This window comes from Dromiciops gliroides, chromosome 3, assembly GCF_019393635.1.
Source record: "Dromiciops gliroides isolate mDroGli1 chromosome 3, mDroGli1.pri, whole genome shotgun sequence".
NCBI classification, from domain to species: domain Eukaryota; kingdom Metazoa; phylum Chordata; class Mammalia; order Microbiotheria; family Microbiotheriidae; genus Dromiciops; species Dromiciops gliroides.
Genome location: NC_057863.1, coordinates 40,712,410 through 40,739,075, shown reverse-complemented (window position 1 = coordinate 40,739,075; position 26,666 = coordinate 40,712,410). Strand labels below are relative to the sequence as shown.

The 26,666-nt window shown below is 41.6% G+C and overlaps 1 protein-coding gene across 1 annotated transcript; it reads left to right on the top strand.

The window, feature by feature from the left end:
- The first annotated feature begins 4,542 nt into the window (after positions 1 to 4,542).
- KCNMB3 (potassium calcium-activated channel subfamily M regulatory beta subunit 3) lies at positions 4,543 to 24,967 on the top strand. Its single transcript, XM_043994119.1, has 4 exons — positions 4,543 to 4,604; positions 14,391 to 14,585; positions 23,180 to 23,378; positions 24,569 to 24,967. Exons 1-4 carry the CDS (start codon positions 4,543 to 4,545, stop codon positions 24,965 to 24,967), a joined length of 855 nt encoding a protein of 284 aa, XP_043850054.1.
- Positions 24,968 to 26,666: the final 1,699 nt, after the last annotated feature.

Here is a 26,666-nt window from a genome sequence, read left to right as displayed (position 1 = left end):
AAATTACTTGCCCAAAGTCACATGGCCATTATATATCAGAGGTTATACTTGAACCCCAATCATCTTGACTCAAAGGCCAGCTCTCAATCCAATACACCTCTCCCAATTAATCCTTTAATCCCATTTTTACCCTGGTTTTCACATATGCAAAATTGGGTAAATACAATTTACATGGTAGGAATGTGGGCAAGGTTAATTAGTGCCTATACAGTACTCTGAAATCTCTAGATGAAAAGTACTTTGCTTGCAAAGCCTTGTGGTCAGAAATTCTATTCTTCCAGTTTTTCAGGAGTCAGCAGGCATGACCATCTGAGTTTGACAGATGGTTTTTCCCAGAGGAAGTGGAGGACCCCTCCTTCCCTTTCTCTGGGACTGAAGACTACACATGCTCTTTCATTTTCATTCAATCCCAATTGCTTCTGACCTATACCTGGGAAGAATGGGCTGGTTGTGAAATCCCTTAGTGTTCCCAAGTGCCAGTTCTCCTCAGGGTGGCTTTTCAGACTGACAGCTGAGTAATTTGGAGCTACTTACTTTAAAAGGCTAAAAATTCCTGGAGAGAAGGAGGGTGTGTGTGTGTGTGTGTGTGTGTGTGTGTGTGTGCAGATGGGTAAGAGAAGCACTAACTGCTCAATCATCCTGGCACATTCTCTAATTTAGGCCCATCTGCTTTTGCTTCAGCAAACAACAATTGAAACTGTCATAGACACTTCCTGATCTAGAGTGTACATTCTCTTTACAGGTAAAAGATGAACAAGCAACAAAGGAAGATATTCTACGAGCCACAAATTTACAGATTCCTAAAAGTGCTGTTATCATCCCCATTTAATAGCTGAGGACACTGAGGCAGACAGAGGTTAAGTGGCTTGCCCAGGGTCACACAGATTATAAATCTCTGAGGCTACATTTGAACTCAGGTCTTCCTGACTCCTAGTCCAGCTCTCTATTCACTACATCTTGAGGATGAGCCTGAAAAGGGAGCTAGCTGCTCATTGCTCCACCTCCAAATATCATGAGTGCTGTGAGGGCGAGGACTCTCTTTTACCTTTCTTTGTACCCCAGCTCTTAGCATAGTACATAGTAGGTGCTTAATAATGTTTAGTGATTGACAAATATCCGTGTAACAGGAGTTCCTTCCTACCCAGATCCTTTGAGGAATTTCTCTTCCCTCATGCTTAGAAGGAGACCTAAGAGATATATTTTTAAAAATCATGTTTTTTATTTTATTTTTCTCAATTATATGTAAGAACAATTTTTGTTTTTTAGTGAGGCAATTGGGGTTAAGTGACTTGCCCAGGGTCACACAGCTAGTAAGTGTTAAGTGTCTGAGGCCAGATTTGAACTCAGGTACTCCTGACTCCAGGGCCTGTGCTCTATCCACTGCGCCACCTAGCTGCCCCAGAACAATTTTTTAACATTCATCTTTTAATAAGTTTTTGAGTTCCAAATTCCCTTTCTCCCTTTCTCTCCTCTCCACTCCTTGAAAAGGCAAGCACTCATAGGGGCAGCTAGGTGGCACTGTGGATAAAGCACCAGCCCTGGAGTCAGGAGTACCTGAGTTCAAATCTGGCCTCAGACACTTGACGCTTACTAGCTGTGTAACCCTTGGCAAGTCACTTAACCCACATTGTCCCACAAAAAAGTAAAAAAAAGAAAAGATGAGCACTCTGATAGAGATTACACATGTGCAATTTGCAAAACACATTTCCATATTAGTCATGCTGCAAAAGAGAACACAGACAAGAAAAAAAAACACAAGAAAAATCATGTAAAAATAGTATGTTTTGATCTGCACTCAGATATCACCCATTCTTCCTCTGGAGGTGGATGGCATTTTTCAACATGAATCCTTTGGGATTGTCTTGGATCACTGGATTGCTGGGAATAGGTAGGTCATTCACAGCCAGAATCCCCTCACTGGCATGAGGCACTGGCGCACCACCAGAGTTAGAGGAGCTGGGTTTAGATCAGCTTGAATGCTCATTCCTTGTGTGACCTTGAACAAGTTACTTAAGAACACTCTCATTTAACAACTTCCAAATCTTTTAACCTCTGCCTCAGTTTCTTCATCTATAAAATGAAGGGGTTGGACTAGACAACCTAGCTCCTGGATCTATGATCCTAGGATCTTACAGAGGGAGAAATTAAATCCTAGAGAGGCAATGTGACTAGACCAAGGTCATATAGGTAGTAAGTGTCAGAGCCAAGATTCAAACATAGTTCTAGTTCCAAGTCAGTCAGCTGGTCAACTAGCATTTATATAGCACCTACCATGTGCCAGGCCCTGTGTTAGACACTTTTCAAGTATTAACTCATTTTGATCCTCCCAACAATTCTGGGTGGTAGGTGCTATTATTATCTTTTTTTGGGGGGGGCAGGGCAATGAGGGTTAAGTGACTTGCCGAGGGTCACACAGCTAGTAAGTGTTAAATGTCTGAGGTCAGATTTGAATTCAGGTCCTCCTGAATCCAAGGCCAGTGCTTTATCTACTGTGCCACCTAGCGGTCCCTAGGTGCTATTATTATCACTCCATTTTGCAATTGAGGAAACTGAGGCAGAGTTTGAATGACTTGCTTAGGGACACACCGCCAGCAAGTAACTGACATTTGATTTGAACTCACATCCTTCTGACTCTAGCTCCAGCACTCTATCCACTGAGCTACCTATCTCCAGGGACTGTTGTGTTTTTGTCTTTATATCTTTAGTGCCTAGCACAGTGCTTGACATAAAATAAGAGATTAGAGTGACTTTTGGCGGGGGGCGGGGGGGGGGCAATGAGGGTTAAGTGATTTACCCAGGGTCACACAGCTAGTAAGTGTCATGTGTCTGAGGCCACATTCGAACTCAGGTCCTCCTGATTCCAGGGCCAGTGCTTTATCCACTGCGCCACTTAGCTGCCCCCAAAATAAGTGATTAGAAATGATTATGGAGGGGCAACTAGGTGGCACAGTGGATAAAGCACTGGCCCTGGATTCAGGAGGACCTGAGTTCAAATTCTGCCTTAGACACTTGACACTAGTTGTGTGACCCTGGGCAAGTCACTTAACCCCAATTGCCTCTTCAAAAAAACCCCAACAAACCCAACAACAAAAAAGAAATGATTGTGGAAATGAATTGAGGCAGTGTGGGGTTTTATGTGGCAGTCCAAGAGTTTGACTCTTCTCCTTTGACTTTTGAGTCTGAAAATACTGAGGGGCTACCCACTCTCCTAATATGATCTGGGGAGACACTTAGAGGCTATTCCCACTCTCTCCTCAGGCTATGGAGCCCTGTAAAAAGGCCTTGGTCCTTGACTCTTGCATTCCATTCTAGGTGGAGGTTATGGAACTCCCAATCTTCTAAGTTTTGAAAGGTCAGGAGAGCAAACCAGAAGAAGCTGGGAGCAGGAGTCTTAGACAGGTTTTGAAGCCAACCCATCATTGGATGCCCCCAAAAGTAGAAGACCCCGGCCTGTGGAAGCTGAGAAAGGTTGAAATCAAGAGTCAGGCTGAATCAATGTGAACTTTGTGAGACCAATGTTATGTAGGAAGTGAGCTAAGAGTGGTCTTGATGAATGGGGGAAATGTTTTTATGTTTCATCTTACTATACCTTATAAATAAATGTTCTTTTGTAAAATCTTATTAAGTGGGTTTTGTTTGTTTTTTTGGTGAGGCAATTGGGGTTAAGTGACTTTCCCAGGGTCACACAGCTAGTAAGTGTTAAGTGTCTGAGGCCGGATTTGAACTCAGGTCCTCCTGACTCCAGGGCTGGTGCTCTATCCACTGTGCCACCTAGCTGCCCCTCCATTTGGATTCTAATCTCTTTCCCAGTTTTATATGCTGAAAATACATACTGTGGATTACAAATTAGATTATTTGTAATGAAATTGAAAATAAAACATACAGTGTTGAGACTTCAGGAAGGAGGGCAAGCCACTGCTCCTAGTGATGTATAAAATCACAATTCATTCACCAACTTTTCTATGTCTAGTGACTCTGAGCTAATGTCAGACCCAGAAGTGCCTTCTAAACTATTTACTTCAACTGACTAATCTGGTGAGGGTGGCATGTCCCTTTCCATTTAACCTTGAGCTGAAAATATTCCTCACCAACTACAAAGTGGTCCCTTGTGGTCTCCTAACTTTCCACAAGAGTTTAGGTTTCCATGGTGATGCATCAGGTTGCTGGAGCAGAAACACAGGTGACAGAGGAGCAGCTTTTAATTAGACAATAATTGGCTAGAAGCTTTATGTCTAGAATATTGACCATTCTCATTTGGAATCTCTTTAAAAATGTCCAGTTGGAATGAAAGGGGAACTGTGGCGTCCCAAGGGCCAGGAAGGAAATTCATAATTCTTAAGGAGACCAAGAAAACCCAAAGAGTAGGAGGTGGAAAGAACTGGGAGAGGCAGAGGGTTTTTCCTGATGGCTGCTTCGGAGATGTCGGCTGATGGCTTCCTCAGGGACCGCACTTCCGTTTGGTCTTAAACTTTATCCTCCCCTGCTGCCTTTTGGACCATGACTCAAGTGAAAGGAGTCCATTTTGCCCAGCCCCCTGGCCTCATGCAGCCGTTCAACGTCCCCATTCAGATCACACTGCAGGGTAGCCGGAGGCGCCAGGTAAGGTAAGTGACACTGGATTCTCTCCAGATGCAAAAGGGCATTTAACTGAACAAGAGCCGAGAAGGAGAGCAAGAACTTACTGTATTAACTTCAGTTCTTCTCATTGAACGCTGTTAATAGGCTTTCCTACGTCGGGGAGAAAGGGATAGGAAAGAGGAAAAGCATCATGCTGGTGGCATTCCGCTTGTGGGGTGGGACTTCGGAACCCAGGATCTCAGAAATTATTTCGAACTGACTTTGGATACTTTCTGCAATTCCTTCTCTATAGAAGTTGTTTTTTCCCCCAGTAAAGATCCGTGAGGGTAGAGACTATTTTCTTTTGTCTTTTATCTGGAGTGCTTAGCATGATGTCTTGAACATAGTAGGTTTTTACTAAATATTTATTGATCAACTTATACACATAATATGCATTTGGATTGATTTATCTAGGTATATGTTATCCCCCCCCCCTCCCAGTAGAAAGTAAGATTCCAGAGGACAGGGACTAGTCTATCATTGTCTCCGTGTCTGGCCAACAGTAGGTTCTTAAAATGTTTGTTTAATTCAACTAAACCAATGTTTATTTCACCTTATGTTAAGAACACTAAGGCATATTCTGTCCCAGCACTTTGTACTTTGTGTGTGTGTGTGTGTGTGTGTGTGTGTGAGGCAATTGGGGTTAAGTGACTTGCCCAGGGTCACACAGCTAGTAAGTGTCAAGTGTCTGAGGCTGGATTTGAACTTGGATCCTCCTGAATCCAGGACCGGAGCTTTATCCACTGTGCCACCTAGCTGCCCCGCCCCCCCCCCCCCCATTTGTACTTTCTTGGCTTGATAATGGGGTTTACTGGTAAGGAGAAGAATGGGATGACAATGAAGGCAGATGTTGGGTAGGGCCATTAAATGGATACAAGCTTAGATCCTGGGATGGAACGTTCTAATTCTCAGATCACTCAAAAGAGAACATAAAACCTACCCATTGTCTCAGTGGATCAAGACCAAAGATGGAACTAGGAGTCTGATCACTTATTGGAAGAACACGGGATGTGAAGACAGAATATCTAGGTTCAAATCCCACCTCTACCATTTACCAACTATTTGACCGTGGGCAAGTTATAACCTTTCACAGCCTCAGAATCTGTAGGTATGAAATGAGAGGACAAGAACAGGGGATGTCTCATGAATAGTACTACTTAGATAGATGCACTGAGGCTGACAAAACACTTTCCATACACTGATTTATTTGATCCTCACAACACCCCTGTGAGGTCTGTAATATAGGTATTATTGTCCTCATTTTACAGATGAGGAAACTGAGGCTCAGAAAGTTTCAGATCAGACCAGGATTATACAGCTTGGAAGTGTTGGAGGCAAAAGGACCCTTCCATTCTTGTGAGCAACAGAGAGCAAGTAATGATTAAGATTCTAAAGCTCTTAGTTACCTTCCCATTATCACTTAATTTTATCCTTGAAGTATATACATAGATATATAGGAGACTGGGAAAGAAAAAGAGGGATCAGTCAAAGGGGAGGAGGATAAAAGGCAGAGAGAAATTGAGGGAAATGGTAAATAGGGGAAGCAGGAGTCAGAGGCAGGATAGGGGAAGGAGTAAAAACAAATCCTGGAAAACAACATTTCTGGAAAAGAAGTGACCCTTATTGGTACCTGTCAGGGAAACAGAGAACCTGTGAATACTATTGCACTTTTTAAAAAAACTTTAAAAAATATAAGTATTTTATTATTTTCTAGTTACATGTAGAGATAGTTTTCAACATTTGTTTTTATAAGATTTCCAATTTCAAATATTTCTCCCTCCTTCCCCTCTCTCCCCCCTCCCCAAGACAGCAGGTAATCTGATATATGTTATATATGTACAATAACATTAAACATATTTCTGCATTAGTCATGTTATAAGAGAAGAATCAGAGCAAAAAGGAAAAACCTAAAAAAAGAAAAACAACAGCACCAAAAACAAAAGAAATAGTATGTTTCAATCAGCATCCATATTCCACAGTTTGTTTTTTTTTTTTTTTTCTGGATTTGGAGAGCCTTTTCCATCATGAGTCCTTTGGAACTTTCTTGTACCATTGGATTGGTGAGAAGAATCTAGTCTATCATAGTTGATCAACACATAATGTTGATGATACTGTGTATAACATTCTTCTGGTTCTGCTCATCTCACACATCATCAGTTCATGCAAGTCTTTCCAGGTTTCCCTGAACTCCTCCTGCTCATCATTTCTTTTTTCTTTCTTTCTTTTTTTTTGGATAAAAGTATTTAATTTTTTTCCAGTTACATGTAAAGATAGTTTTCAACATTTGTTTATATAAGATTTCCAATTTCAAATTTTTCTCCCTCTCTCCCCTCCCTCTTCCCCTCCCCTAGACAGCAGGCAATCTGATATAGGTTATATATACATACATACATATATATTATAACATTAAACATATTTTTTCTGCATTAGTCATGTTGTAAGAGAAGAATCAGAGCAATAAGGAGAAACCTCGAAATAGAAAAACAACAGCACCAAAACCAAAAGAAATAGTATTGTTCAATCAGCATCTCTACTCCACAGTTCTTTTTGTTTTTCTGGATTTGGAGATCCCCTTCCATCATGAATCCCCTGGAACTCTCCTGTACCATTGCATTGGTGAGAAGAATCTAGTCCATCACAGTTGATCAACACACAATGTTGATGACACTGTGTACAATGTTCTTCTGGTTCTGCTCATCTCACTCATCATCAATTCATGCAAGTCCTTCCAGGTTTCTCTGAAGTCCTCCTGCTCATCATTTCTTACAGCACAATAGAATTCCATTACATTCATAAACCACAACTTGTTCAGCCATTCCCCAATTGATGGGCAACCCCTCAATTTCCAATTCCTTGCCACCACAAAAAGAGCAGCTATAAATATTTTTGTACATGTAGGTCCTTTTCCCTTTTCCATGATCTCTTTGGGGAAAAGACCCAAAAGTGGTATTGCTGGGTCAAAGGGTATGCACAGCTTTATAGCCTTTTGGGCATAATTTCAAATTGCTCTCCAGAATGGTTGGATCAGTTCACAGTTCCACCAACAATGCATTAATACTATTGCACTTTAACATTAGAAGTTTGCCCTGCTATTCTGCCCCCACCTCTGATGAATACTCACGATATAATTAGTTGTAAGCTTGCCCCCAAAGCAAATGCTCTCCCGATCTCACTCCCAAAATGACTAATTAACCCACAACGGTTTTCCCATTCAATTTGATGAATTGTACTACTTACTCTTTCTGAAGTTTGTTGAATAATTTCTTTTTAAACTAAGAAACTAGATGTGCAGAAATGATGATTAGGGAAAGTCTCTGATGCCTATAAACAATTTAAAAAGGAAATATTAATTCAGTAGACCCACTGTTCAGAAGTCCCTCACTCTCACAGGGGGCCCTGTGAAGAAATGGTCACATTTTAGGGATGTTCTGAACCATTGTAAGACAAGTCAATAAAGCAAGTTAAGTCAACAAATGTTTTCTAAGCACTTACTTTGTGCCAGGCACTGTACTAAGCTCTGTGAATATGAGTACAAAAAGAAAGACAGTTCCTGCTCTCTAAAGCTTATATTCTTTTTTTTTTTTTTTTTTTTTTAGTGAGGCGATTGGGGTTAAGCGACTTGTCCAGGGTCACACAGCTAGCTATTAAGTGTCTGAGGCCAGATTTGAACTCAGGTACTCCTGAATCCAGGGCCACTGCTCTATCCACTGCGCCATCTAGCTGCCCCTAAAAGCTTATCTTCTAATGGAGGAAGACAACACAAAAAGAAGCTGAAAGGGGGGGAAGGGGAGACAGTATGGGAAATTTCTAGAAAGTCTAGCATGAAGTAAAGACATGAGTGACCTGGGCACTTTCTTTAAAATCTAAGTTCTGGGAAAAACTTTTCAGAGGAACTTCAGCCAATCAAAAGAGAGGGCCTGGGGGATGAAGGGAACTTTCAGGGTGAGAAGGTTGCTGTGGCATTGTTGGGAAAGTCCAAAGGGTCAGGACCAGGGCTCTGAGGAGGATAAAGACAGAAACGACGACCGTTCTTGTTCTTATTCTACTTCATAATAACAAGCTTCAGGGTCCTAGGTGAGGCCATCTGCCTTTTGAAGGACCCAGTTAAGATAAAGAAGTTAGATCACACTATAAAAGTTCTCAGGCACTCACCTACTTGTATTAAATCCTTCACTTGTCAGGTGTGTTATAAGGGAGATTCCTTTGGGGTGTGGGCTGGATTACATGACCACTGAGGTCACTTCCCACTCTCAGATTTTGGGATTTTGTGAAATCAGAAGACAGCTGGTTAGGAATGTCCCAATAACAGTCCAAGAATCAGGTCTGGGTTGGAAAATACAATCCAATTTGCCTCTTTGTCATGGAATCCCTTATCTGCCTGCTTCCTTATATTCCTAATAATTGTCCTTGAGAGGCAGTGTGGTGCGGTAGAAAGAATGTTGAAATAGAATCACAGGACCTGAGTTCAAATCCCAATTTCTGCCACTGTGACCTTTGGCAAGCGATTTAACCTTAGTTTTCTTTTTCTTTTTTTTTTTTTAGTGAGGCAATTGGGGTTACGTGACTTGCCCAGGGTCACACAGCTAGTAAGTGTTAAGTGTCTGAGGCCAGATTTGAATTCAGGTCCTCCTGACTCCAGGGTCAGTGCTCTATCCACTAACCTTAGTTTTCTTATCTGTAAAATGAGGTGGTTTGTATTGATGACTTCTAAGGTTTCTTCTAGCTCCAGATTTCTGATCCAATGATGATAGAGGTGGTGAGTTCCAATTCTTCAGGTAAGCAGAGATGGAACCTCCTGGGGCCATCCGAGCTTTGATCCAGGATGGTGACCTGGTGGTGGTGGTGAAGACGATGCTTTTCCTTCTCCTCATAGTCATCTTGGATGTTGTGGGACCAGTGCAGAACCACAAAGCATGGAAGATTGCCATGGGAAGGAACCATTTTGTACCTCCTCCCATGTCAGAACCCAGGATAGGAAGTACACCCTTCCCTCTCATCTGGCCTGAGTGGCACTTCCTCCCCAGGTGTCCTGTCACCACCACTAGTGTCTCCATGAACTTGCCTTTCCTAAGTAGGGTTAGATAATGGTGACAGTGACATAAACTGTGCTTGAGGTGTGTTCCAACTTCCCCCTCTCTTATTTGCCCTGGTTGTTCCCAGAATGCCCAGTTATGTCTCCATTAGTAAGAGTGGGGAAGCTAGGAGAGAACTGAAGACAACATATTCTTTAGAAGTTTCATCAAAAGGAATTTATTAAGTACCTATAATATATTAGACATTGGGGATGGAGAGATGAAAGAAAAATAGTTTCTGTCCTCCTGGAGTTTCTGGTCTATTCAGGGCAGGCAACATGTCCATATATGGGCATATCCAAATTAGATACAGCACAGTAGCAGAGGGAAGGGATCTGGCAAAAGAACATAACAATATTCCTCCCCTATCTCACCCCAGTGCTGCCAGAGAGCAAGGGATCAGCTTTATGTAATGAGCCCTCAGGGGTTCCCGTATGACATTTACATTTTGCCTTGCAGTTCTCCAACAAGAGGAGGCTATAAAACATCAAATGTTATTAACCCTCTCCCTGAAGAGTTGAGGGGTTAGACCTTTTCCTCATCTGACCATTCCTCAAAAGACCTTTAGGTGAACATTTTAGACAGGGGAACATGGTATAATAACTTCCCAAATGATGTTATTAAGTCATACTCGTGCCAGGATATGCCATGAAAAAATACTAAGAATCCCAGCTGGACATTATTAGGAGAGAATTCCTCCCATGACGCACACTGGATCCTCAAGAACACTCCCTGGAAGGCCTTGACATAATTCCGGAGCTGTCCACAGTACCAGAAGTCACCTTTTGAGCCTTTGAGAACTAAGGACTTGCCTGTGGTCACCTAGTTAGTCAGTTTCACATCTGGATTTGAATTCAGGGCTTCAGGCACTCTTCATTAGACCATTCGGCCTCTCCTCAGTTCGTCTCTTCTCAGATCTGTTCATACAGTATAAATGTTTGAATTTTATTTTCTCCGACTCTCTCTGCCCATTTCTGCCCAGGTGGGTTGAAGACAGAGGAACAAGGGACCTTTAAGATCTCAAAACTAGCTCAAATCTCCGTGATAAATAGTTTGCCATGGATCCTGCCAACTTCTGAATCAGGGTTTCCTTAGGTGGACTCTTGGGGCTTCTGTGGGGTTGCCTGTGTTCTCTGAGGTAGTCTCCAGAGCCAGAACTCCTGCCAAGGGAAGAGGAGGGAGAATACTGGAGGGAATATACTAGAGGAAAAAGTGAAAGTGAAGTTGTTGTGGGGCATGGTAGGGAGAAACCTGAAGTTTATTCTTCATAAATATTCTATCCTAAGAGTTTTTGTTGAGTTCCAGGGGCAGTGGTAGCCTAAAGCATAGGAAGGGTATATTTATACAGCATGTGATGTTGTGAAAGGGCACTCATGAGTAAGCACTGGAGAGGGAGTGGATCTGGGTTCAAATTCTGCTCCTGATACTTCCCACCTGTGTGACCTTGAGCAAGTGATATCACTTCCTTGGGCCTCTGTATCTTCACTATAAAAAAGAGGGGTTGGGGCAGCTAGGTGGTACAGTGGATAGAGCACCAGCCCTGGAGTCAGGAGTACCTGAGTTCAAATCCGGCCTCAGACACTTAACACTTACTAGCTGTGTGACCCTGGGCAAGTCACTTAACCCCAATTGCCTCACTAAAAAACAAAAAACAAAAAAACAAACAAAAAAAGAGGGGTTGGACGAGGTGGCATCTGAAGTCCTTTTTAACTACAAATCTATGATTTCCAGAGGTAGCACGTCACAGTAAGAAGATCATTGATGGGGCAGGTAGGTGGCACAGTGGATAAAGCACCAGCCCTGGATTCAGGAGGACCTGAGTTCAAATCCGGCCTCAGACACTTGACACTTACTAGCTGTGTGACCTTGGGCAAGTCACTTAACCCTCATTGCCCTGCCAAAAACAAAACAAAAGAAAACAAAAAGCAAAAAAACAAAAACAAAAGAAGATCATTGACCTGAGTCAAAGGATCTGGGTTTAAATCTTACTGTTAATACCTGCTACCTGGACAATCTTAGACAACACAGCCCTGGTTAAAATGAGGGAGTTGGCTGAGATAGCCTCTAAGATCTGGACATTCCAACTCTAAAGCTATGATCCTATGAACTTCAGAGACAGGGGAAAGACAGCCTCTTCCTCTCCACCTCCTTTGGTCTGTGGACACTTGAATATCACTGCCATGTCCTCATAGCTCTCATAAACCCTAGGTTTTCTCCCAAATCTGGATTTCAAGAAAAGAAAATACTTTAAAAAATGGGTTCGTAAAAAGCATATCCTTTGTTAGTCATGCACACTGATTTGGAATTAGATTTTAAAAAAAAATTGGCGACTGTAGTTGTTATGGGAGATTTTTGATTCTTGATTTCCTTTTATCAATTTTTATTATTTATGCCTCAGGGACATTCCTTCTGCTACTTTTGGCTAACTAAAAGCCTGTCTTCTGTAATATTAATCTCACCTGGCCAAAACCTGACCTCTGGAATAATAGTGTTAAGAAAAGATGTTTGACGTTTCTTTGATAAAAACCAAAGGGGAATTTGAGTTCCCCTAAGTGATTTAGTTATTTGTTAGCTTCCCTAGCTAATTGTTTAAGGAAGGACTTCCCTGACACCAGTTTTCTTGTTTGTCTTGGTGACATGTAAATCTTCCTCCTCAATCAGCCTATTGTGTGTGAATCCTCTAAATGTAGTTTTAATCTCTAATTTGATTTAATTTACCAAAGGAGTCTGTTTAACTCGGATTGTTTCTCTAGGGATGTATGAGATTATGACTTTGCTTAACTAAGATTGTTTAATTTTTATAACATTGAAGAAAGCATGAGGTTATTAATCTGTCTTTTCTTTAATTTTTATGTTCTAGAGGAATGTACAAGATTGCAATATGTAAAATAATTATTTCTTTGTCATTTTGATGTAATTTTATCTATAGGAGGCCTTTTCAGAATCCTAATGTTTGTTCAAGTTTATTTTTTATCTGAGATCTGAACTTATGCCTAACTATAATAAAATCTAAGTTTTTATAGTTTTACTTTTTGTTGTGGTCGACCACTTTCAGCAGTAGTTACCTACTTATGTACCTGGAAAAGAGAGATTTCTCCCATAAAACGCAAAGAATGCCTAAGAAGTGTGCCATAATGGATAGACTATTAGACTTGGAGTCAGAAAGACCTTCATTACAATCTGGCTTCAGATACTAGTTTTGTGACCCTAGGTAAGTCATTAACCTCTCCAAACCTAAATTCTCTCACCTTAAAAAACGGAGGAAAAGGGGGCAGCTAGGTGGCACAGTGGACAGAGCACCGGCCCTGGATTCAAGAGGACCTGAGTTCAAATCCAGCCTCAGGCACTTGACACTTACTAGCTGTGTGACCCTGGGCAAGCCACTTAACACTCATTGCCCCACCCCCACCCCCAAATGTAGGAAAAGAGTAACACCTACCTTACATGGTGATCATGAGACACAAATGAGATAATCAATGTAAAAGTGATTTGTAAGCTTTAAAGTGCTACATAAATTCAAGCTGTTATTTTTATTAGACTACACTTGCCAATTTAGTCTTAGGATCAACCAAACAATGAGCATTCATTAAGAACTGACCATATGTGAGATGCTGTGCCAAGCATAGGAGATTCAAAGACAAAAATGAAATTAGTTCTTGCCCTCAAGAAGCTTATAGTCTAGTTGGAAGGGAATGGGTTATACATGTACATATATTGGTATGTACAAAAGCAATTAATTGACATGTATTTATGAAGTGTCTACTGTATACTGCTAGACCAGATATTTACATATGTAGGTATTTTCAAAACAAATGCAAAAATAGATACAAGGTGATGGGGGGGAGGGGTGTAGGGAAGAACATATTGGTAGCTGGGAAAACAATGAAAAGCTTGCTGGAAAAACATTTTTTTCCTGATACTTTGCTCTATATTTGGAGGGAATAGCAAGTTGTACATGGTGGATTTGCAGTTTCATGGGCAATCATTTTTTTTTTTTATTGTACCATGTTATGGGAGTGCTTGTTTGTTCTTTGAACTGAAAATAAAATAAATTAAAAAAAAGAAAGGTAGGAATTTTGAGAGATGGAGATTTAGAGATGAAAGTGACCTTATAGGCCATCAAATTAAACTACTTCATTTTACTTTTTTGGGGGTGGGGGTGGGGCAATGAGGGTTAAGTGACTTGCTCAGGGTCACACAGCTAGTAAGTATCAAGTGTCTGAAGCTGGATTTGAACTCAGGTCCTCCTGAGTCCAGGGCCAGTGCTTTATCTACTGCACCACCTCGCTGCCTCTTCATTTTGAATTTTGAGACTTAGTTGTTAAGCAGCTTGTTCAAGGTCACACAGGTAGTGAGTGGAAGAGCTGGGATTTGAACTAGGATCTTGACTCTATATCTAATCCTCTTTCTCTATATTGCATTGAGCAGTTAGATGAGTTTCTTCCTTGAAAGGAACAAAATCTCATTCATTAAAAAAAAATCTGTGATTAAAACTTTTCATTAATTTAGACCAGTCTTCTCTCCCTCTTCACTGTTACTATGAATTAATGTGGATTTTCTTGATTTTCATTTATAGTCTTAGCTGGAGAATGTCCAAAAAATGGGCATATTTAATTTCTTTTGTGGAGTTGGTAAATTTTTACATGTATACAATATTATGATAATTTAAAAATAAAAACTTTTTTATCAATCTTGTCAAAGGTCAGCCTCATCCACTTCTGACAGGAGGAAGAAGAGAGAGCGTGGTGATGGACAGCCAGCCCCCGATGTACAGAAAAAGCCCCCCTCCAGCGCAGGAGAAGATCGAGCTATTCTCCTGGGGTTTTCGATGATGGCTTTCTCTGTCCTTATGTTTTTTTTGCTCGGAGTCACCATCCTAAAACCTTTCATGCTCAGGTAAGAAACAGAGAGCCAAAGGAAATGCTAATTTTGTGCCCCACTGCTCATGGGCTGGGCAAACTCAATAGGAGCCAACTGTGAGTTATGGCAGCCAAGAGCATTCATGCTATCCTGGCTATAGGAAGGAAAGTCTAGTGTTCAATGAAAGCTCCACTCTACTCTGCCCTGGGCAGACCACATCTACCAAACCATGCTTAGGAATCACATTTTAGGTAAGACATAGACAAGCTAGAGTAAGTACGGAAGAGAACAGTCAGGATAGAGAGAGGGATGGTGCTCTTAAAATAATTGCTAATATTGGGATAGAGCATTGGCCCTGGAGTCAGGAGGACCTGAGTTCAAATCCGGCCTCAGACACTTAAAACTTACTATCTGTGTGACCTTGGGCAAGTCACTTAACCCCACTTGCCTCACTAAAATAAATAAAAAAATGTTGCTAGTATTTCTGCATCCAGAGCCATCTCCTTTCACCCTGACCTTTATCTTGCCACTGGACCAAGATGGCTCTGGAGGAGCAAGTGAGGCTGGTGGCCTTGCACAGCCTCCCTCACTTCAATCCAGTTTACTGTAAGTGGTGACATCACCTGCTGTCACGGTCCTCTTTGAGAACAAAGGACAAACAACAACAGCTAGTAGAGTGCTTTAAGTTTGATGAGTATGTTACAGGTGGAACCTCATTGGAACCTTGCAACAACTCTGTGAGCAAGGTTCTTTTCTTACACCAGTTTTACATATGAGGAAACTGAAACTTAGAGAAGTTATGTGACTTGCCCAGGGTCAGTCAGTAAGTATCTGAAGTAGGATTTGAACTCAGATCTTCCCGACCCTAAGTCCAACACTGTGGTATCTCCTGCTATGGAGAGCTATTCTGTCACTCTTTCCCCCAATCCCTTCTCCAGGGTGTTACGTTAGTTTCCTTATTTGTAGAATGAAGGAGATGGATTAGAAGGCTTCTGAGGGCTCTCCCACCTTAGATCTGTGATCCTGTGATCTTCCTGGCTAAAATTTGTCAATTAGCCTTTCAAACCAGGCACATTTTTCAGTAGCCTCGAATCACAGAATGCTAGTGTCACAAAGGGCTTCTGACCTTATCCAGTACAACCCCCACATTTTATAGTTAAGGAAACTGAGACCTAGTGAGGGAAAGTCACCCACCAAATGTCACACAGTGAATTAGGCCTTCTGGAAACAACACTGTCACTTGTTTGTACATAACCTATTGAATGTTTGTTTGTTTGTTTGTTTTGTAAGGCAATGAGGGTTAAGTGACTTGCCCAGGGTCACACAGCTAGTAAGTTTTAAGTGTCTGAGGCCGGATTTGAATTCAGGGACTCCTGACTCCAGGGCTGGTGCTCTTTCCACTGTGCCACCTAGTTGCCCATCCCTGTTAACATTCAATTATGGGCCAGCTAGGTGGTACAGTGGATAAAGCACAGGCCCTGGATTCAGGAGGACCTGAGTTCAAATCCGGCCTCAGACACTTAAAACTTACTATCTGTGTGACCTTGGGCAAGTCACTTAACCCCACTCGCCTCACTAAAATAAATAAATAAATAAATAAACAAACAAACAAATAAATAAATAAATAAGGAATGTTAACAGGGACAATTTCAAGTCACTGAAGTAGCTTCTTTAAAGAAGTCTTTACAGCTTAATGCTCTAAGAAGTTTAGTTATGGGTCAAGGAGGCATTTCCCATCGAACAAGGAGGTAAATATATCCCAGATCCCAGATCTATAATATCATAGGGTAGCCCAATTGTTTTCAGTGATGGTGAAATGGCATTGTACCCCATTTCTCCTGACTTAATGTTTTCCTAGATGCAGTGTTTCAGTAACTCTGTCCCCTGGAATTTCTCAGAATGAAATGATGCATTATTCAACAAGAAACCAGTAGTCACTTTGACATTTCTTGAGATGTGGTGGAGATAATGGATGCTAATGATGTTCACATTGGCACTCAAGGCCTGTGGGAATGAATTTGGTGATCATCCCTTCTATCCACACTTACTGAATTATTATACCAATTACTGCTATTTTGCCCATGAATGCTATGTGATTACTTGAAAATAGAACCCCATTTATAGGCATCATAAGTTCACCCGTAATTAAATGTGAAATTCAGATGATTAAAGTTGTAAGTAATTGAGTATTTTAAAACCATTATAAAATTACAAAAACAAAACTAGACAAATGGGGACAGAATAAATATTCCCGATAAGACTATAGTAAGTAATGAGGTGACAAAAGAGAACAGGATCATAGATTTAGAGCAGAAAGGCATGTTAGAGATCTTGTAGTTTAACCAACATTTTTTAGGCCCAGAGAGTTAAAGTGAACTTGTTCCAGTTGACCTAGGTAAGTAGCAGAACCCAGTAGTCAAACCCAGGTTTTTTCACTATAAAATGTCTTCTTTCCACTGTACTGTCATTCTTTGTTCATTTAAATGTTTCTGGGGTTTAGAATTAATCATGTGGCCATACTTGATACAGTGAGTTATATCACTCTGAGAATTTTTGGGTACCATTTTGGACTATCTTCCTGGTGTATTAATGCTACAGTTTCAGGCCAACTCAGTAAGGATTGGATCAAGAGTATAATAGAGTAGCCTGTAGCCCAGGAATATTTCTAAAGATTTGGGTGGGAAGTCTCTTCTGGGATCAGACCTTGGCCCAGAAGCCTTTTGAGGGTTTTCTTTCTTTTTTTTAAACTCATAAAAGCATTTTATTATTTTCCAGTTGCATGTAAAAATAGTTTTCAACATTTGTTTTCATAAGAATTTTAGCCAAATTTTTCTCCCACCCTCCTTTCTCTCTGTCCTCCCCAAGACATAAAGCAATCTGATATAGTCTATATATGTACAATCACATTAAACACATTTCTACATTAGTCATGTTGTGAAAGAAGAATCAGAACAAAAGGGAAAAACCTCAATGGAAAGAAAAAACAACAACAAAAAAGTAGAAACAGTATGGTTCAATCTGCATTCACAATCCACAGTTCTTTTTTCTGGATGTGGAGAACATTTTCCATCATGAGTCCTTTGGAATTGTCTTGGGTCATTGCACTGTTGAGAAGAGCCAAGTTTGAGGGTTCTCTATATGCCATAGGGTCTTGTGTGGCAACATATAATTTTGATAACATTATATGTAACATAATAATATACTATCATATTATGGTACGCTTGGACTTTGGCCTAACCATTAATCTTAAAAAGACGAAAGTCATGTACCAGAGTGCTATGTCGCCTCCATTGATACACGTCGGTAGCTACCAGTGGGATATCATAAGCCAATTCTTGTATCTTGGCTCTATTGTCAGTGACAGTTTGTCACTTGATTCTGAGAACAATCAGAGGATTGGGAAAGCTACTTCAAACATGTCTAAGCTTGCCAAGCGTGTCTGATAAGATGAACCAAATTTGCCGTCTATAGACCATGCATCCTGAGTACTTTACTGTATGGCAGCGAAACATGGACTACATACACTAGACAAGAGAAGAAGCTTAACAGCTTTCACATGCACCACCTTTGGCACATCCTTGGCATATCTTGCTCAGATGGGATCACCAACACAGAAGTGCTCCAACATGCGCAACTTCCGAACATCTACACACTACTGAAACAAAGACGGCTGCGCTGGCTCAGTCATGTGCACCGCATGCAAGATGGGCGCATTCCTAAAGACCTACTCTATGGTGAGTTAGCCTCAAGCCAAAGACCTGCTGGACGCCCCCAGCTTTGCTACAGAGATGTATGCAAGGGAGACTTGAGGGCTCTGGGAATAGACACCGGCAGCTGGGAGGAGATGGCCAAGGACTGTGCCAGATGGAGTTCAGTACTCAGGAGCAGCTTGTGCACAGCTGAGATGGGCCTCCAAGCTCTGGAGGAAGAAAAACGAATTAGAGGCAGGAACCGATGGGCAACAGAGAGAGCAGTTTTCTGATGTCCTCGTTGCTGCGGCTCCCATATTGGACTGCACAGCCACACTGTGGCCTGTGGTTCTTCAAGGCGCTGATCCATAGTCCTCCATAACTGACAATAATAATACTATTATTGTATGCTATTATATAATGCTATTATAATTATTGATCATATTTAAATAAAAACTCATATGTAAGACTCACAAATCTCTTTCCTTACAACAAACCTGTTAGGTAGGTAATGAATGGACAATTCATTGTCTCCATTAACATAGGATTAGACAGCTAACATCAAACTTGGACTTGAACCCACCACTTCTGACCCCAAGTCCAATGTTTTTTCCATTGCACCCATGGAGAGTTCTTATTGCATTGTCCCTTTTATGTTCCTGTACTTGTACGTTTCAGTGATTCTCAATATTTAGAACAAAATAATTCTGTGGCAATAAAGGGCTCCCTCATCTTTCCTTTACTACCAATAGCCAACATAACACATTTTGGGGTGAAAAGGGTGGGAGAAGTGACATAGCATGATGTAAGGAACATTAGACATGAATGGGAATGCTTGGGTTCATATCCTAGCACAATAACACACAGCTACTAAGTGGTAAAGTCCCATGTGAACCCTGATCTTCTGAAGCTCTTTGCACTCTAATTTGCTCACCTGTGAGGAGACAGTGAGGCTTTCAAGTTACCTCATACGGTTGTTTTGAGGAATAAAAGAGAAAATGTGTGTAAGGCTTACTCATCACCATGAAACACTAAATAAATGGCAACTCTTATTTCCTGTTAAGGCTGGACAATCACAGGAATACAGTCCCTGCTCTCAAGTCAGTCCTATTCTAATGGGAGGAGACAGTACATAGAGTTCAGTTACAGGGCAGATGGAAAGGTGCTATGTTCCTTAGGGTGTAACAACAAGGTAATGAATCTTTTTTAGTGTCATATCCATTGATTGAAAAAAAACCAAAACACAATAGATCCATTGCTGACTTTGAACCATTTGACAGCTCTAAGGATTTTTTTTTTTTTTTGCGGGGCAATGGGGGTTAAGTGACTTGCCCAGGGTCACACAGCTAGTAAGTGTCAAGTGCCTAAAGCTGGATTTGAACTCAGGTCCTCCTGAATCCAGGGCCGGTGCTCTATCCACTGCACCACCTAGCCGCCCCTCAAGCTCTAAGGATTTTGATGGCAAAAATTGCCTGGGTCCTTCGAGGTCCAGGCTGGCAGTAGGGCTGGTGGTTTGGAGGACACTTCTTATTCCTAGCACTCTTGGCTACAGGGCTCTGGGTTGTCTCCACCAGTGTTTGAAAGGAGGTGGTAGTTGACAGTTGATGTGGTTTAGTTTTCCTGGTACATCCTGTCCTCTAACTTCCTCTCAGAGCATATTGCTACTTCAGCAAGATTGGCTTGCATTCTGCTGGTGGCAATTGGTCAGTGGTTAATGCTGGTGTGGTTGGTAGAACTAGTCTCCATAGAGATTGCTTTCTGTATTGTGGCTGCCTCATTAGAATCCTTCTCCATTAATCATTCCCTTTCTTTTGTATCTTTAATCATTTTCCTTTTTATGTGTGTGAGGCAATTGGGGTTAAGTGACTTGTCCAGCTAGGACTTACACAGCTAGTAAGTGTCAAGTGCCTAAAGCTGGATTTGAACTCAGGTCCTCCTGTATCCAGGGCCGGTGCTCTATCCACTGTGCCACCTAGCTGCCCCACAAGTTTATATCTTGGCTTGATTTGATACCTACTTGGAGAAGGTGCCTAAAGAAGTTTGTCTTATACACATCCCTACCACCTAATCCTACCTCAAATTGGGTTTGTCCGTGCCTGCACTGGCAGAAATGTTAGGGATTCAGGCACTCAGAACCCCAAGAGGCAATCAATTGATAAGCAGGATGATGCCAGGGACAAACTGTTGCTGCCACCCCAATATTTTCATATGAGACCAATTGCCCTCCCCTTAGGGTGTGCCCATGGCAGAGATCAAGGATTCTTCTGTGTGGTGACTCAGAACTGATTTTATTTTTAAAACGCAATAAAGAAATGCAACACGTCCTATGCTGCTAACCGTAATTTCTCCAAAGCCCCTGTTTAACTGAAGATGATACCATGCTTATTGAAGAATTCAGATGAATTCTGTAGGACCCCTTCAGGGGAAATACTTCTCGAACATGATAGAACCACTCTGAGAGGGAGCTTGTGCATTTCTGGTTCCGGTTCAAACTTTTGTTGCACTGATCCAAGTTCCATGCCAGCACTGGAGTGCCCGTCACTCTGGTCTCTGATGATGAGTGGGAATGGAACTCAGTTGAGTTTAAGAAATTGGTGGCCAGGAATCTTATCAAGAACATCAGCATCATGTTTCCTCGCCCCCAAATAAGTTGTCAGGTTGAAAGCCTGAAAGAGATGACTAAGGATGGCCTAAAGCAGATGATGGAAGAGGTGGGTCAGTGATACTTACCAGGTGGTATCATGGAAAAAGCCCTAGAGTCGAGATCAAATACCCATTCTGATATTGACTCGGTAACTGACCATGCGGAAATTAATTAAAACTGTTCACTTTGGTCTTTCCACCTGTAAAGTGGGCATAGTGATTTTGTCTACTTCATGGGGTTGTACAGAAAAAAACCCTTTTCCTAATGACTTTTCAGCTATACTTCCTGTGGACTCATCAGCTAAATAAATGCTTTTCAAATATCATTTCTGACACTGACCAGGTATGTGATCACAGGCAAGTCACTCTGAGCCTCAGTTTCCTCAACTCTAAAATAGGGTTAATACTTCTGTTACACAGTGGAAGGTACTATTGGCCTTGGCCATTTCCACCTTCCTTCCTTTTTTGGGGGGGAGATTTAATTAACCACATCTTATTACAAGAGCTTGTTCACTTGTAGCCTAGGGACAACATAATGGTCCTTAGTTCTACACAAATCTGCTGTTTTATGGAATTTATATGAGATGAAAAATCATTAATGTAATAATAATAGCTCAGAGCCCCTAATTTGGAAAATTCCTAACATTTAGACAGTTTAGCTTTCTGTCCTAATTTAAAGTTTTATATACAGCTTTATTAGTGCAAATAATGAATCCCCTGAAGTGGCCATATTATTCAAATTTGTACTGCATAGTTCCATTAGATTGGAACCAATGCAATACATAATTATAACTTTATATAGTGCAAATTCAAATACATGTAACTGCTTTGGGGGAGTCACATTCATCAGGCCCTAGATGTATTTCTAGCTAACTCATGTCCTCTGAATATTTGAGGCAAAGTCAGAAGAGAGGAAATGTTTAGGTAAAAGAAGTGAACAGAGTACAGTGTTTGTTACCTGACTGGCATAGAAAGAGCAGACCTTTAAAAATTTTTTTTAGGGGGAAAAGAATTTCCTTCATTTTGGGGGGGTGGGGCAATGAGGGATAAATGACTTACCCAGGGTCACACAGCTAGTAAGTGTCAAATGTCTGAGGCTGGATTTGAACTCAGGTCCTGAATTCAGGGCCGGTGCTCTATCCACTGAGCCCCCCAGCTGCACCCCCCTCCTTCATTTCTTTTTTTTTGTCTCCTTCATTTCTTGAGGTGATGTCACCTGATAGTTTTAGTCAGCATCATTTGTTTCAAGATGCTTATAGGCCCCAATGCCCCACTTCTCAGATCTCTCCCTTCTCTACCGCATCTCATGATTAAGTTTTTCTTTCAGTTGTTGTCTCTGCCCTGGCAATTCTTTCCACAAGTGAACTAGCTCAGCTTTCAAAGTCCTAGTTGTTGAAGACCATGCTCACTCCTTGCTTGCTTGTTGATTCCCAGCCTATAGCATGGCCTTGTAAATGAAGATTATGTATTAGATGAGGGAGCAACCTTTTGACTCCTCATTGCATAGTCAAAGATATAGAGTCTATCACCCCAGTTGGCCAGTAGAAAGGAAGACAGAGAACTTGAGGGCAGGGATGCTTTGTCTTTATATTACCAAATCCCCAACAGTGGTGTGGTTTGGTGGATATGGGCCCTGGAGTCAGGAAGATGTAGCAGGTGTTTCTGACACTTACTGAATGTGTGAACCTGGACAAGTCACTTAACTTCCCAGTGTTCTAGGCAACTAGAATTGAAAGTTACAAAATAGTTGCTAACCTGCATCAATGGAGGAAGTTTCTCAATAGGAAGTTACCCATAAATAGGAAACCACAGCTCTGGACCCATCCTAAGCCCTCCACATAATGCCTTGAACATAGTAAGCATTTAATAAATTCCTGTTGTTGTTTTTGGTTGTTTTTTTTTTTTTGTGAAGCAATGAGGGTTAAGTGACTTGTCCAGGATCACACAGCTAGTAAGCATCAAGTGTCTGAGGCTGGCTTTGAACTCAGGTCCAACTGAATCCAGGATCTGTGCTTTATCTACTCTGCCACCTAGCTGCCCCATGTTTAATAAATTCTTGTTGAATCAAACTGGCCCATGATCTCAGAATTATTGGAAAATAAATCTCTCACCAATTTGCTCAGGGTAGTCAAGTCTTAGGGGGCAAGGGAGTAATCGTGGTCCACAGGACCTGAACTGGGCAATGTAACCCTTTGCCAGGAATGTTGGTGAAACTTTATTTGATTGTGTATGTCAAATGCTGACCTGCCAGAACTTTGATTAGAGGAGAGATAAATCATGAACATTTCTGAATTCTAGCACACAGCGAGAAGAGGCAAACTGCACCATTATGGACACGCACGTGAAGGATGACTGGCTGGATTGTTCGTTCACCTGTGGGGTTGACTGCCGGGGCCAGGGAAAGTACCCTTGCCTCCAGGTGTCTGTAAACCTCTCCCATTCTGGCCAGAAAGCTTTCCTGCACTACAATGAAGAAGCTGTTCAGATAAACCCAGAGGTAATGTATACACTGATGGTATATTTAAAGGACCAAGGTTGTCAGCAGCCTTTTGTGGATCAGGGGCATTGCCTTCCCTCCAGGGGCACGGGGTCCAGAGCTTACTCTTCGGGGGGACTTTGGGAAATCATACCGCATCCTTCCCCAATGAATAGAGATGAAAGCAGGTTAAAATGATCAGAGCCTTAAGAGGAAAAAAGTAAAGATCTGAAAGTGAGGAGGAGTAGGATTGCAGAACCATAGATTTATATCTGGAAGGGATCTCCAATAATGTAGTCTAGGAGTTGTTAACCATTTTTGGTGTCATGTCCCCCTTTAGCAATCTGGCGAAACCTATGGACATCATCTCAGAATAATTTTTTAAGCAGATAGAACATATAGGATCACAAATAAAACAAATTATATTAAAATATAGTAATCAATATATGTATATTTTAAAAGTTCACAGGTTACAGTGTAACAACCTCTGATGTAGTCCAATCCCTTCATTTTACAAGTGAGGAAACTGAGGTCCTGCACTATACAGGATGAGAGTTAGGATTTGAGGGATCAAAGGACTCCAGTGTTGTTTCTCCAAATTATTGATGTGAACTTCAGATGCTTAAAAACACCCACCAGCTAACAGAGCCATGCCCCTCTAACCTAAGACTGTCTTCCCTGAGTTGCTGCTCAGTCCCAGATACTTGACTATGCCCCTCACTCGTCTCCCCTCACCCCTCAGCCGACTCATCGTCCAAGGAGTCAGGGCAATAATGCAATTTGGCATGCTTGGGCGGTGTTTCTGACTAGTATTTTAGTTGCTGGACACAAGGAAACAAGACACATAACTTGAGAGGCTGACAATTTCAAATAGAAATGTGAGGCAACAGAAAGGGGAGAGGATCCCACAGTCCCAGTGGGAGTCCTGTTGAGAACAGAAGGCAGAGAGAAACCACCACCTTCGAGGTAACAGGCGGTCTCTATCCTCCAAAGCTCCTAACTAGGAGTTTTCTTTTGCTTTCTGAGCAGGACAAACTGATGCTTCACCCTCTGGGCCTTTGCCCTAATACCCTGCTCCCCACACCACCACCACATCCAGGTCATGAGACTATGGCCACATCTAGGTTAAAGGTGTTTCAGCATTTTTGGAACTGTCATCTCATGCCATGGCATTGCTCATTCCTTTTTTCTTCCTTCTTCCCCCTTCCTAGTGCTTTTACACACCAAAGTGCCATCGAGATCGGAATGATCTACTCAACAGTGCTCTGGACATCAAAGACTTCTTTGATCACAAAAATGGGACCCCCTTCTCCTGTTTCTACAGCCCAGACAGCAAACCAGAGGATGTTGTTCTGATAAAAAAGTATGATCAAACGGTTATCTTCCACTGCTTGTTTTGGCCATCACTGACTCTGTTGGGCGGCGCATTGATTGTGGGCATGGTGAAATTAACACAACACTTGTCAGTGCTGTGTGAGGAGTACACCAATATGGTGAGGGAGGAAGCTGGCCATATACCTTCCCAGAAAGAATTGCAACAATACCAAATGTGGAAGAAGGGGAGAGAGCGAGGAAGAAGTCAAGGGCTTTTAAGAGGGTGGCCCAGTTAAAAAATGGTGTCTCCTATTCTCTGTACATGATTTGTTTAGTTACTGCTTAAGTCGGCTTGCAAATTACCCCTGTAGATGGCAACTCTAGAATTGTTACATAGTATTTCTCATGCAAAGGACCATGCATTCCTTTTAGCAATTAAAAATATTCCAATTTTTTCTCCTATGATCCCTTTCAATCTATCTAAAAGAATAGTCTTTGATACATAACAAACAAAAAAAAACCACCACAAGATCTAGATGTTTTGGGATTCAGATTTATGGTCTTCTTGGAATCTGTTGATGATGTGGGAACTGCATCACTTGGTACCCAGAATGGTGCCATCAGCTGAGATGTAGGCACACTACGGTCCCCCCTATAATTGGTTTAGGCAGAAGTCCAAATGTCAACTCATTCGTGATAGAAAGTTGAAAAGAAAATTTTCCAAATCCTACTGCCAAGGAAGAAAAATATATAACCTACACTTAAATATCTATGTCATTTCAATTACAGGTGGCCCTTGATGACTTGTGCTGAGGCAGGTGAACATGGAAAATTTGGTGGCTAATCTGAAAGTCATTTCTTCTTCTTCTTTTTTTTTTTTTGCATGGGGCAATGAGGGTTAAGTGACTTGCTGAAGGTCACACAGCTAGTAAGTGTCAAGTGTCTGAGGCCACCTTTGAACTCAGGTCCTCCTGAATCCAGGGCCGGTGCTTTATTCACTGCCCCATGAAAGCCATTTCTATTTAGAATTAATGGGCATGTCTTTTTCTGTGTAAGTTTCTTTTCTTAATTATGTTTCATAAGCTTATGTTAAATGAATCAAGTCTCCACACATACGTTCACACAAACACATATTGGTTGAGTAGTTGTTGAGGGAAGGTCCTGGAATGGGAAGAAAATGGTTTGGAGTTTAGTCTTCTCTGGGGCAATGCACAATGCACCCAATTCCTACAAAATAAGCAACAGATGATTGTATTTTTTAAAAGATCCTGCCTTGGAAACTGAATCATGAAAGTCCAGAGACTTTAATAATGTTTTTCAGCCTAATTCTGAGCAACCTGGAGGTGAATATATAAAGCCTGGTTTTGGCTCCTACAGTGTCTCAATAATTTTTTGTAATGGATTCGCAGAACATCAAGAACTGGGTGACTTTGGGCCGGCTGGCTAGGCCTGTTTGCTCATCTGTAAAATGACTGGAGGGTCTATAGGACCCCTTCCAGCCCTAAATGCGTTTCCACACGGTTACTGGCGTCCATTCCAGGTCTTAATCTACAATCCTATGAATTTACTATTATCATAGGCTTATGAATCTAGCACTGGAAGGAATGTTAGAAGCTCTGAAGGTGAATCCCCTCATTTTGTCAATCAGAAAACTTGGGCCCAAAGAGGATAAGTAACTTGTTCAGGGTCACATAGCTTGTAAAGGTCTGAGGGGGGCACTGAAGCCAAATCTTCTCAACTCCAAATCGAGTGCTCTTTACACTATACCACATTGCTCCCTAGAAAAGAAAATGGGGGGAGCAGCTAGGTGGCGCAGTGGATAGAGCACTGACCCTGGAGTCAGGAGTACCTGAGTTCAAATCTGGCCTCAGACACTTAACACTTACTACTGTGTGACCCTGGGCATGTCACTTAACCCCAATTGCCTCACTAAAAAAGAAAAAAAAAAAGAAAATGGGGACCTTCAGAAGTAACTTCTAGATATCACCAAGTCAC

Bases quoted from the DNA above. Each gene is read 5' to 3' on its own strand.
- KCNMB3 (XM_043994119.1), top strand. From the start codon at position 4,543: ATGCAGCCGTTCAACGTCCCCATTCAGATCACACTGCAGGGTAGCCGG. The intron at 4,605-14,390 runs GTAAGTGACACT...ATCTTGTCAAAG, and splicing joins AGCCGGAGGCGCCAGGTAAG to GTCAGCCTCATCCACTTCTG. The intron at 23,379-24,568 runs GTAATGTATACA...CCCCCTTCCTAG, and splicing joins CTGTTCAGATAAACCCAGAG to TGCTTTTACACACCAAAGTG.